The 12,403-nt window shown below is 40.5% G+C and overlaps 1 protein-coding gene across 3 annotated transcripts in view; it reads left to right on the top strand.

Moving 5' to 3' along the window:
* Positions 1-1,949, top strand: part of LOC122563152 (RNA-binding protein 33-like) — a 61,063-nt gene extending 59,114 nt beyond the window's left edge. For all 3 annotated transcript variants that reach the window (XM_043716621.1, XM_043716623.1, XM_043716622.1), the window contains one exon: positions 1,679-1,949. In XM_043716621.1, the coding sequence (XP_043572556.1) occupies positions 1,679-1,781 (103 nt within the window). In that variant the 3' untranslated portion in view covers positions 1,782-1,949. The remainder of the gene's footprint in view (positions 1-1,678) is intronic.
* The last annotated feature ends 10,454 nt before the right edge of the window (positions 1,950-12,403 follow it).

The raw sequence follows: 12,403 nt of genomic DNA, 5'->3' as shown, positions 1-12,403 counted from the left end.
AGGTGTTCTTCTTCCTCTTTTTGCAGTTCTGGTGTACTGCAGTGTGTTGTGGCAACTTTTGAACTGTGTCTTGATGCAACTTCTTTTGTGTGTGTTGGGATGGTTGCTTTCATAGTTTAGGACTTGGTCTGTGTGTGTGGCTTTCCTGTATACCTTTGTGGTGAATTCTCTGTTCGGTGTTCTCTATACCATCACGTCTAGGAATGGGAGTTGGTTGTCCTTTTCTTCCTCTCTAGTGAATCGGATTCCTGTGAGTGTGGCATTGATGTTCTAGTGTGTGTTCCCTATTTCTTACATTACAATGTATTCGCCAAAAACGGATACCCCCGCAATTTCATCAACAGATGCCTAAGGGAAAGACAACGGAACGAGGACATGCCACAACCCAAAGGACTAGCCACACTACCATACATCAAGAGCATTTCCGAACTGACAGCCAGAATACTGCGATCACTAGGACTCACAACAGCACACAAACCAACAGCTACTCTAAGACAACTCACCAGAACGAAGGACCTGATACCCAGCATGAGCAAAACCAATGTAGTGTACAAAATCCCATGCAAGGACTGTACAAAACACTACATGGGACAAACAGGAAGACAGCTAATGATCTGCATCCATGAACACCAACTAGCCACGAAACGACACGACCAGCTATCCTTAGTAGCCACACACCCAGATGACAAGCAACATGAATTCGACTGGGACAACACTACTATTATAGGACAAGCCAAACAGAGAACAGCCAGGGAATTCCTAGAGGCATGGTACTCAACCACAGATTCAATCAATCAGCACATCAATCTGGACCCAATATACCGACCACTGCAACTGCCAGCTGGAACTGACAACCGGAAGCGGCAGATTCAAATCACTACAAATTCCGGAGGAAAGATCACAGAAGTGCTTCACAGGAGGCTCCCAAGCACTGAGGATGTCACCTAGACAGGGGACGAAACGTCTGCAACACAAATTCCCAGCTCGGCGAACAGAACCACAACAACGAGCACCCAAGCTATAAATCTTCTCACAAACTTTGAATTATATATTAATAGTTTGGAGGAGCCGGTGTTGGACTGGGGTGGACAAAGTTAAAAATCACACAACACCAGGTTATAGTACTATAAACTGGTGCTGCGTGATTTTTAATATTATATATTAAAACATTATATATATAATTTAAATGTTCTATCTTACACCTGCAATGATATTTGTTGTCTAAAATTATCTAGAATTTTAGAAAAGTAAATAATATTATACAACAGGTAAATCAAATGAAATATTTACTTCAAGTTTTGTATTGTTGCATTATTGATGTATTGTTGCATTATTGATCGGTTTATAGTAGTTCAATATTCAGTCAGAACCACTGAACTTACAGCAGAATTGAATGCAGGGGAGGTGGTGGGTCTGGATGAGATGCTTTCTGGAGGGTTGGTACAGACTCAATGGGCTGAATGACCTCTTTCTGCACTGTAAAGATTCTATGATTCCACGACTTCTTGGTATTGAAGGGAAGTGAGGTCAGTGAGCACAGATTAGGCAGTAGTAAAGCATTGCTATTAACTGGGAATTTGATCTCAGAATATTACTGAGTTTGTAGTTATCTTGTGGTTTTAAATTGTTACATTTACAAAGTAAAACAACTTTTATGAATCTTCCTACTCTTTTCCAGCTCTCAGAATGCACAACATCCACAATCTTATGGGCGGACCTTCACTATCCGGCCTGGTACAAAGCAACCAATAACTGTGGTATACCCTCCAACAACTAAATGAAGATCTGCTCTTTTTGAACCAAAACGATTTTCCACGGACTCCAAATATTGTAGGTATCACCTAATTAATGTCAGAGAATGAGGAGAGGCAGTGGCCAAGTGGTATTATCACTGGATTGTTAACGTAGAGACCCGGGTAATGTTCTGGGGACCTGGGTTGGAATCCTGTCACAGCAGATGGTAGAATTTGAATTTATAACTATCTGGAATTAAGAGTCTAATGGTAACCATGAATCCATTGCGAATTGTTAGAAAAACCCATCTGGTTCACTAATGTCCTTTAGGGGAGGAAACTGCCATTCTTATCTAGCCTATGCGACTCCAGACTCAAGCAATGTGGTTGACTTTCAACTGCCCTCTGGGAAATTAGGGCAATAAATGCTGGCCAAGCCAGTGATGCCCTCATCCCATGAATGAATGAAAACAAAATCTTTCACACTGACTTTATTAACATTCCCCAAGGAGATATTTCTGAACATCCAAATTTCACCCTACTTATTTGAGTTTATCAGCACTTGGTGTGTACATACGCTTTGCATTTGTGACACATTCTGAAGAAGCCTTTTACCAGCAATAGCTTGTTTATATTGTGTGTATCTTTGTGTAAAACATGGTAAAAATGCTTTTAAGAGATATGCCTTTTTTGAACAATCTTTCTGAAAGACATCATTCTTCTGCATGTTGCATAATACAAAGGCTCCTTCTGTAATATCTCAGCATGGTTCTAGCACATTATCTTGTAACATGCAGATTAAACAATGAGCTTATGCTGCAGTAATCGTAATCATGGGAGTATAAGGAAAATTATTTTTTTTACATAACTGTGTACACATTCTATAAGCCTGTCTTAATCAAAAATCTTAACCAAATACAGAGAATGTCCTGTAAAAATATTTAATTATATTTTCAATTTTGAATTATTTTCCCAATAGATGTATGTTAACATGCATTGTATGTTTCTTCCCCAGAGTAAAAGTTTTAAAGTATTTTATATATTTTAATGAAATACTGACATTTATGGCATTTATTAATGGTTGATGTGAAAAATTGCACTTATTACACAATCCATACTTAACTCAATCTGCCGACACCATCCGCATGTAATCTCTATGTTGTATAAATTTAAAAATCACAATGAAACTTCTTTACCAAATCAGGGAGACAGAGAGGGGAAAAGGGTTGCCCTGTGTTTCTGTATTTTGATTTGTATAGTGACTTTGACTTGAAATGAAACATTTTTATTTAACTGGTCTATTTTGGATAAAGGTCAAAATGTAATCTAGTGTGAATTTAAGTAAGATTATATTGTAGAAGTATCCATGTATAATATTCATTACCTCAATGCTGCATTTCCTTTCTATAATATGTACACCAACATCTATGATAAAGATGCTTATATGTTTGGTGGTTTCTCAACAGGAAAAGCTGATGCTATACCTCAAGAAATCAATAAATGTTAATCTTGTACAAATCAGTGTCACCATGCCATTTTGAAAATGCACTAAATCAACTGTACATTTCTGTTTAATATTTGCAAATGTAATGATTCAGATTTTCAGTTGGAGAGTAAATATATTAATTTTTAATATCTATTAAAACCATTTTGAAAACATGCATAAGAACTTAAGAAATAGGAGCAATTGGCCATTCAACCCATCAACCCTCCCATTCATTTAAAGTATTTTAGCTGTTCTACTACTTGTCTCAACTTCTCTTTCATGCTTGTTCAGCATCGCCCTAAACTCTTTAATATTTCAAAAGTCCATCCAACTCCTCTTTACATACTTTCAGTGCTCGAGCGTCCTCAACTCTCTGGAATAGAGAACTCAAACATTCACTCACTTCTGAGAAGAAATTCCTTTGCATCTCAGCTTTAAATGAGTGTCCCCTTATTCTCCAGTTTGAGATTTCCCCCACTAGTGGAAATACATTCTCACCACCCTCAGAATCTTGTATGTTTTAATAAGGTCACCCCTCATTCTTCTAAACTCTTAACGAAGAAAAGTCTAATTTGTTCAGTCATTCTTGAAAAATCAACCCCTCACCCAAGGAATCAGCCTACTGAATCTCTTTTGAACCTTCCTTAATGCCAATTTATCATAGAGTCATAGAGATGTACAGCATAGAAACAGATCCTTCGGTCCAACCTGTCCATGCCAACCAGATATCCCAACCCAATCTAATCGCACCTGCCAGCACCTGGCCCATATCCCTCCAAACCCTTCCAATTCATATACCCATCCAAATGCCTCTTAATGTTGCAATTGTACCAGCGTCCACCACATCCTCTGGCAGCTCATTCCATACACGTACCACCCTCTGCGTGAAAAAGTTGCCCCTTAGGTCTCTTTTATATCTTTCCCCTTTCACCCTAAACCTATGCCCTCTAGTTCTGGACTCCCGGATCCCAGGGAAAAGACTTTGTCTATTTCTTAAATATCGGATGCAAAACTTTACACAACACTCTGTATATAGCCTCACCAACACCCTGCGCAATTGTAAAAAGACTTCCCTATTTTTAAACTCTAATCCCTTAGCAATAATGGACAAAATTTCATTTGGCTTCAAAATTATGTGCTGCACCTGCATGCTAACCTTTGTGCTTCATGTACAAGAACACCCAGATCCCTCTGCACTGTGTTTTCTTTTGGGAGTCTCTCTCTGTTTGAACAATAGTCTGCCTTTAATTTTTTTCTACTAAAGTAGATCCCCTTTCAGATACCTTATGCCCTCAACACAACCTGCCCCTCACCTATATTTTTGTATCAGCAAAATTTGGATACATTACACTCTGCTGCATCCTTCAAGTCTATTCTATAGATAGTAAACAACTGAGGGTCTAAGACTGATCCTTGTGCATTAGTGAATTAAAATTACAGCCCAATACATGGATAGTTGCACTCCTTTCAAACATGAAACTATAAAATAAAGCTTCAATGTTAGTTTTTTTTAAGAACTATCTCACAGCAGATTCTCAGCATTTTATATTTGAAGATTGGATTTGAGCTACAGGGTGGGGCTGTTTTCCCTGGAGCGTCAGAGGCTGAGGCGTGACCTAGAGGTTTATAAAGTCATGAAGGGCATGGTTAGGATAAATAGACAAGATCTTTTCCCTGAGGTAGGGGAGTCCAGAACTAGAGGACATAGCTTTAGGGTGAGAGGAGAAAGATTTGAAAGGGACCTAAGGGGTAACTTTTTCACACAGGGGGTGGTGTGTGTGTTTGGAATGAGCTGCCAGAGGAAGTGGTGGAGGCTGGTACAGTTACATTTAAAAGGCATCTGGATGAGTATATGAATAGGAAGGGTTTAGTGGGTATGGGCCAAGTGCTGACATTGGAACTAGGTTAGGTTAGGATGTCTGTCGGCATGGATGAGTTCGACCGATAGGTCTGTTTCGAGGCTGTATATCTCTATGACTCTAATAATGTGCAGGAAAACAAACGAGAGTACAATACAAAGAAACTTGTAGACACTGGAAATCTAAAGTAGAAACAAGCAATGCTATAAACGCTTAGGATGCCAGGAAATATCTATGGACATAGGTTCTGATGGCCTGAATCACTGATTCTATGAAAAACAAAGGCATGAATGAAAAACATAGATAATAGGTCATTGGTCATATCTGTGTTCCTCTCTCCATGTATGTTGCTAGACCTGAGTTTTTTTAATATCTTTTGCTTTCATCTTAGCTTAAGTGGTAATTGATTCTTATTAAGGTGATGACATTACCTGCTTTCTGCCATTTATACATCTATCAGGCCCATTACATACATGAATGAAAACAATGTGTAGCTAGATACATTGGTTGTTTTACAGCTTTTATGCAGCCGACTCATTTTCTTATCCTGGGGAATGTCCTTGAGCATGTAGTTGATCTATGACATTATTAACAATAAAGGAACATCATTTCATGGGTGACTGGGATAGCATCAGAAAAAAGCTTCAGGAATTTATGCAAATTGGAGTCCAAAGATATATAAAGCAGTATGATAGTATTTTATCAGTCACCTAAGAGAAGAATGCATCCTGAAATTAAGTGTTCAGGTTAATTCTTTGTTTTTGTGGAAGACTCCTGCTCCTTACCATAATGTGGAAGAATATTTCCCAGGTTTTGTGGCCCCTTCTGAATTAGCCTACTTGTAGCAGAGTGAGCTACAGCAAGGTGATTGTTTATTCTAAATGTAACTTTCTTAATGAGGTAACGATAATAAAATGGACTGGCCTTCCTGTTTCATCTTTTCATGTGGATCCTGATGAGCCCCCTGTTAAAAATCAATGCTTGCCACTGCAGATAGTTCTCCGATAATGCTGTATTGCTTTCTAGCTTAAGAGAAAATAGTGGGGCCTATGGGAAAAGTGGGGTTAGAGGCAGACTTGCAAAAAATATCATGATCACTCAAAAATCACCCACAAAGCCTAACATAAAGTATTGCATGGCCTGAATGAAGGTTTAAATCATATTTATTAGTGAAACAAAAATAAATTTAACACATTACATTGAAAACATATTGTTAATGCAGGGATAGAAGGTCATCATCATCACCACCTTCAGGTGCAGTTGTAATTGCAGAAATGGATGGCTGTGGTTAATTGTCTTCTGACTGTTTCTTGGGGATTGGTTTAGATTGTGTGATGTGCAGGTACAAGAACAAATTAGAAAGACAAATGGTGTGTATACGGGTAATGCAGTCTTGCAGGAATTATACAGCAATTATACAAGAATATTCTTGTCTCAGAGGAAGATCAATGAACAGTCATTAATTTAATTTTTGAGGTGAAGCTGCTCAATGTATACTACTGTCCCTCTCATATGCTCTGACAGCAGCTGACATCGGCACATACACAGAATGGCATGGAGACTTCAACGCTGATATCAGCATTTGTACAAAACTAAGCATGCAAAACAATCGCTACTGGAATTGCACTATTGCGAAGAGGTAAGCATTCTCGTCAGCAACATTATCACCAAATCACCCTGCCAAAACTCACTTTATACCATAACTACCTGTACGTGAGAGCTGCATTAATTATTTATAGCATGACATTTTCTGACCTTTTTGTGAAAATAGTTGCTAAAATTTCCTTATTGGGTGCTTAAAGAACAGTTGAATTAAATCTTCATAGCATGTTGGTGAACTAACTACTTCTTGAATGGCTGATTATTCACATTGATCACTATTCTCCAGAACTGTTTGCCCATTTTTGAATTAAAATTTGGCTGTAATTTCTTACACATCAATGACACCAAATCTCCTATTATAAAAGTGGAACTTCTCGATATGCTCATGTGTAATGACAGTGACTTCAGTGGACCCTTCTTGCTGTTGAAAATGAATGTACCCTCCAACAGAATGGAATTCCAAAGTCCATTGGCACATCTGCAAAACTGTAAAAGGATTAAAAAGTTCACTAACCCCAAGTTATTAGTCCTTCGAATTAGGTAACCATTTCTTGAATTATATCTGTGAAGCAATAAGAGTCCCTGCAGCTTGTGCGAACAAATAAAATATTTCTGCTAATTGTTTTCATAGCAGATGCTCTTTTGCCACGTGTTATTAACTACATTTCAAACTTACTTTGTCACTGTTTTGGCAATGCTGCCTGCCATAAGATTATAGATGTTTTAATGCTGTTATATTTCATGCTATGGTTCAACATGATCAAAAAACAGCTTTTACCCATCCAGTAACATTTGGCCTACTTGAGCACAGTCATTAAGGCAGCAGCGTGTTACACCCAGCCCAATGTACTTTTATTAATAGCGCATTAATGCATTTGAATTTCATTATTCCACAGAATTCAATTGTTAACTTGTTCTACCCAAGTGACATGCAAAGTGGATCTCTGGTATTATAGGTGGATCTAGTTATCTGTTTACCAAATTAATAATGTACTCTTGATTTTTAAAATTTGCATTTTAAGCACAGTGTGAAATTCAGTCCTTGTTCTGCCTCCTAACCCAGCTACTACTCACTCTGAAATAGGTCCACTCAGCTCCCTCTCCAAAAGGTGTCCATTTCTAATCTTTTAACATCTTTGAATGTGCCATTGCTGTTTCTCCTAGTTCAACTGCTCTACCTTAAATGTATTATCCATCGTGTCCACAATTCTGAAACCATCCTTATCGAGAAGGCTAATGATACCCTGTGTAGCTTCAATCATCTAAACTGCAGTGTGACCTTTGATAGAGTCAACCACCCCATCTCCTTCATGCCAATGTTTGCATAGCCCAACTCAGTGAGGCCATCTTTTAGATATTTTCTAATCGACCTATCATAGAGTCATAGAGATGTACAGCATGGAAACAGACCCTTCGGTCCAACCCGTTCATACCGACCAGATATCCCAACCCAATCTAGTCACTCCTGCCAACACCCGGCCCATATCCTCCAAACCCTTCCTATTCATATATCCATCCAAATGACTTTTAAATGTTGCAATTGTACCAGCCTCCACCACTTTCTCTGGCAGCTCATTCCATACCCGTACCACCCTCTGTGTGAAAACGTTGCCCCTTAGGTCTCTTTTATATTTTTCCCCTCTCACCATAAGTCTATGCCCTCTAGTTCTGGAGTCCCCGACCCCAGGGGAAAGACTTTGCCTATTTACCCTATCCATGCCCCTCATAATTTTGTAAACCTCTATAAGGTCACCCCTCAGCCTCCGATGCTCCAGTTATTACAATCTCTGGAGCAGGTGGGGCTTGAACCCAAACCTCCTGGCTCAGAGGGAGGGACAAGAGCCCACTAATCATAGTTTGTGATAACCGGAATTCAAACCTGGGTCAACTGCATGGAAGGCAGCAATGCTCATCACTGTACCATCTGCCATACAGGTGCCACTTTTTATGGTGGTTCCCTTCCCATTTATTCTAATGCTGCTTACAAATCACTTGCTTGCTTTGGAATTTTCTCCCATGCACATTTCTGGTTTGCCCAAATTTCCAAATGTGACCAACTACTGTTCCTAGTATATACATTGACTCTGCAAAACAGTGTCTGCAAACAAGTGTCATAATGCTGCTTTACTCTGTCCACATGACTGCTACCATGGTGCTATTTAACAAGTTTGTAATATGACTCAGGTTTTCAACTAAATATTGGCAAGACCAAAGTCATCCTGTTTCTTTCCAGAAACTGACCCGCCCTTGCTACTCCCTTAAGCTTAATCAGATGAAGATAACACAAAAGCGACCAAAAGGTTGACCAAAAAGACTACTTTAAAGGAGAGTCTTAAACGAAGAGGGAAACAGTAGTAGAGGAACTTAAGAGTCTGATAGGAAGTGGGATGAACAAATGGGAGCATTCACGATGTAAGATTGGAAGAGGCTAAGTTGTTACACTGGAGGAAGCAACTAATTTAAGGTGGGGCGCAAGACTGAAACACAAGAGTGATTGTTTTGAATTAGTGGACTATGAATTGGTGAATTCTGATGTTTTATATGCATAACCTTCAGATGATTTGTACGGTGACTTTACATATTTCCAAGATGTCAAAACCTGCATTTCATCCCCAAAGCAGAAGGATTTAAAAGTCAATTATTTCTTTAGGATACTGTGGGTGTACTTACACTCCAAGGACTGGAGCGGTTCACAAAGGCAACACACCCCATTTTCTTCGGGCAGTTAAGGATGATTAATAAATTCTGGCATAACCAGCAACACCCACATCCTGTGAACAAAAACACTGCAAATAAAATACAAAGGGCTGAAACATACAGTTTTTTGGCTAGGTGTCAATTTCGTCAAGTTGCACATAAATCTTCTCTCCAGCGCATCTCAGCAAATTCACCTAAATACCTACACTGCCCCTGTAGTGAGGTTTTTGTCTGATTCTAGTCCCATTCTACTAGCTGCTGTTCCCGGACCAACTCGTCACTCAGCAGAGCATCCCTGGCATCTCTACCATCTTTAAAAGGTTGCCATGGCCACACACCTTGAGGAAATGGTACTAATCCTCTCAAACCACCTGAACAATGAAGTGGAAGTCTTTCCAAATAATGATTTCTGTAGTGCTGTGAGATGGCCCTCAGCAAATTATGTCCAGCACTTGGGGGAAGCCACCTATGTTTCCAAATCTTAGTGCCTTGCTGCAGCTCTAAACTCATCATAGGGGAACGAGATGAGCTTGTTGATCTCACTGGATGGCATCAGTCACTGTCCTGATACATTTGTGGGTGCACGACTGAGAGATCCCACACAGGTCACCTGTCACTCCCTGCAAGGTGCAAATCACATAGAAATTCAAAGTGGCTGCCACTTTCAGAGCCATCAGGAGAGGATGGCTTCCTGGTCATACAGTCCTTAGTCCCACTCCAGCAACACACTTCCATCAATATCCTGGGACTATGGAGGCTACATCAACACTGCTCATCCCCACGAAATGGAGTTGGTTGCAAAAATATCTGACCCACCTACAGCCACAACACATCCTGAGGGGCCCTACTGGGGCCTCTGGGTGGACTATGAATTGGCATATTTTGATGTTTTATATGCATAACCTTCAGATGTGTTGTACAGCGACTTTACATTTACTTATTTCCAAGATGTCAAAACCTGCGTTTCGTCTTGAGCAGGGAGCTGTGGTGCCATGCTACGGCTGCTGCTCCTGGATTTGTGTTCAGCCCTGGTCCTCCTGTATCTACTTTCACCTGCTTAGGAAGGTGGCCAGAGTGAAGGAGGGGTTAGTAATTATCAGACACCAAGGTCTGTGGACAATGGGCGCAGGAGGCCAGTGTGCATTGATCATGCTGTTGTTTAGTAATATGGAGACTCTTCACAGCCAGGGATGAGCGGAAGTTGCCAGCTACCTGCTTTGACATCTACGCTGAGAATTCTGAGTATAATTTGCTTGTGATGGTGTTCAATGATGATAAATGCACATAAATGAGATGAGATCTTCAATTAATAAGTTCATTAACAAGCAATAATCTCTCTTAATGGGCAATTGTTCCCTTTCTCTTTGGTGATCTTTATACTGGTAAAAATGTTTGTTTTTGTGGGTTTCTTCTAATTTGTTGTGTTTCATGATGACAAAGGGGTCATCCACATAGCGGACCCAAAGTTGGGGCTGGATCATGGGAAGGGCTGTTCATTCTAACCTCTGCATAACTGTTTCTGCTAAAAGTCCCATTGATTTGTTTGTAGGTCTTGTCATTGAAGGTGAAGTGGGTTGTGAGGCACAGGTCTACTAGTTGAAGATGCTGTCTTTGCTGATGGAGTTGGTGCTGTCAGGTGTTTGTCTCCTTGGTTTGTCTAGCGGTGAGGCTAGTGATTCTTTGAGTAGGTGATGCTTATTGATGTGAATAGGGCTGTCACGTCGAAGGAAACCATGACCTCGTGGTCCTCTACCTTAGTGTCTTTGATTTTAACGAATTCCTGGATGGAGTGGATGCAGTGGCTTGAGTCTTCTACTAGGTGTTCCTGTGTGTTGCAGTTCCTTTGCTAGTCTGTTTGCCAGTCTCTCTCAGACCCCTTGTTTATGAACCTTTGGTAATCCGTAGAAATGGGGTGTATTGGATCCTTCAGGTTTCATTCTTTGGGGTTGTCTATTAATTTCACCTGCTTTGTGTAGTTTCCTCAGGGGTGCTATAATGCAGTTTTCCAGCTGTGGAGTCAGGTCCATCGCCACGTTTTGGTAGGTATTGGTATCTGCGAGTAGTGTGTTTGCTTTTTCAAATGTATTGTGTTCTGTTCAGGATGGCGGTCATGCACCCTTTGTCTGCTAGTAAGATTATGATATTTCTGTCTTAATTCCTTCAAGTGCTTTCCTTTCCAGTATGTTGTAGGTGCTCCCTTCCTTCTCTCTTCTTAGTATTGATTTTTTTAAATTTCAAAATATACTTTATTCATAGAAATAAATCTTTGGTACTTGTACAATTTGTCATGTCGTTCATAGATATATACATTGCATGTCTTAACATTACAAAGAACAGATTGAATTACTCGAATTTACAGTTATCCTATTTACAGTTCCCTTTATTAACCATTCAGTCTCTTATTATTTAGCTGTGGCTTCAGCAGGACCCACCTACTGAGTGGGTGCCCTGTTATACTATAGCAAATGAACCTTTTTGAATCCCAGTGTATGGGGTTACCGTTGTCCATTTGACTGTCCTGTCTCTGGGAAAGCTGTCTGCATCCCTATGGTGAGCACGAACTGCTGGACCCTTGCTGGGCTGAGGTAGCTATCCAGGCTTTCACTGTGGTCATTTACCTGCTCTGGAGTCATTGAGCCAAGGCAAGGGTCCGCACCGTCCAGTTCTGTGTCTGACAATGGGACTGTCAGAGGATCTCAGCTCTCAGTTGTCTGTGGTTGTGGGGCAGTGAGTACCCCCTCGTTCTCACTGGGTGGAGGGTGGACTTCGGGGGGTCCATTGTTTCCTGGTTGGGAGGAAATGCCCTCCTCTTTATCTACGGCACTCTGTCTCTTCTTCTGGTGGTGATGACATTCTGTGCGTCCGTCTTCCCCATCCGAAGAGCTGGCCGTCCCTCCTTCGTGCAGCTGTCTTTTCCCCCTTTGCTGGGAGGCTTTGGGGGCCTGGTCGGATTTTCTCTTCCTGTTTTTAACAGGTATCCACTCCTCTGTCTGCTCGATTACCTTCTCCTCCATTGCTTCCATCTG

Source organism: Chiloscyllium plagiosum, chromosome 26 (genome assembly GCF_004010195.1).
Source record: "Chiloscyllium plagiosum isolate BGI_BamShark_2017 chromosome 26, ASM401019v2, whole genome shotgun sequence".
NCBI lineage: Eukaryota > Metazoa > Chordata > Chondrichthyes > Orectolobiformes > Hemiscylliidae > Chiloscyllium > Chiloscyllium plagiosum.
This window is presented reverse-complemented; position numbering and strand designations above follow the sequence as displayed.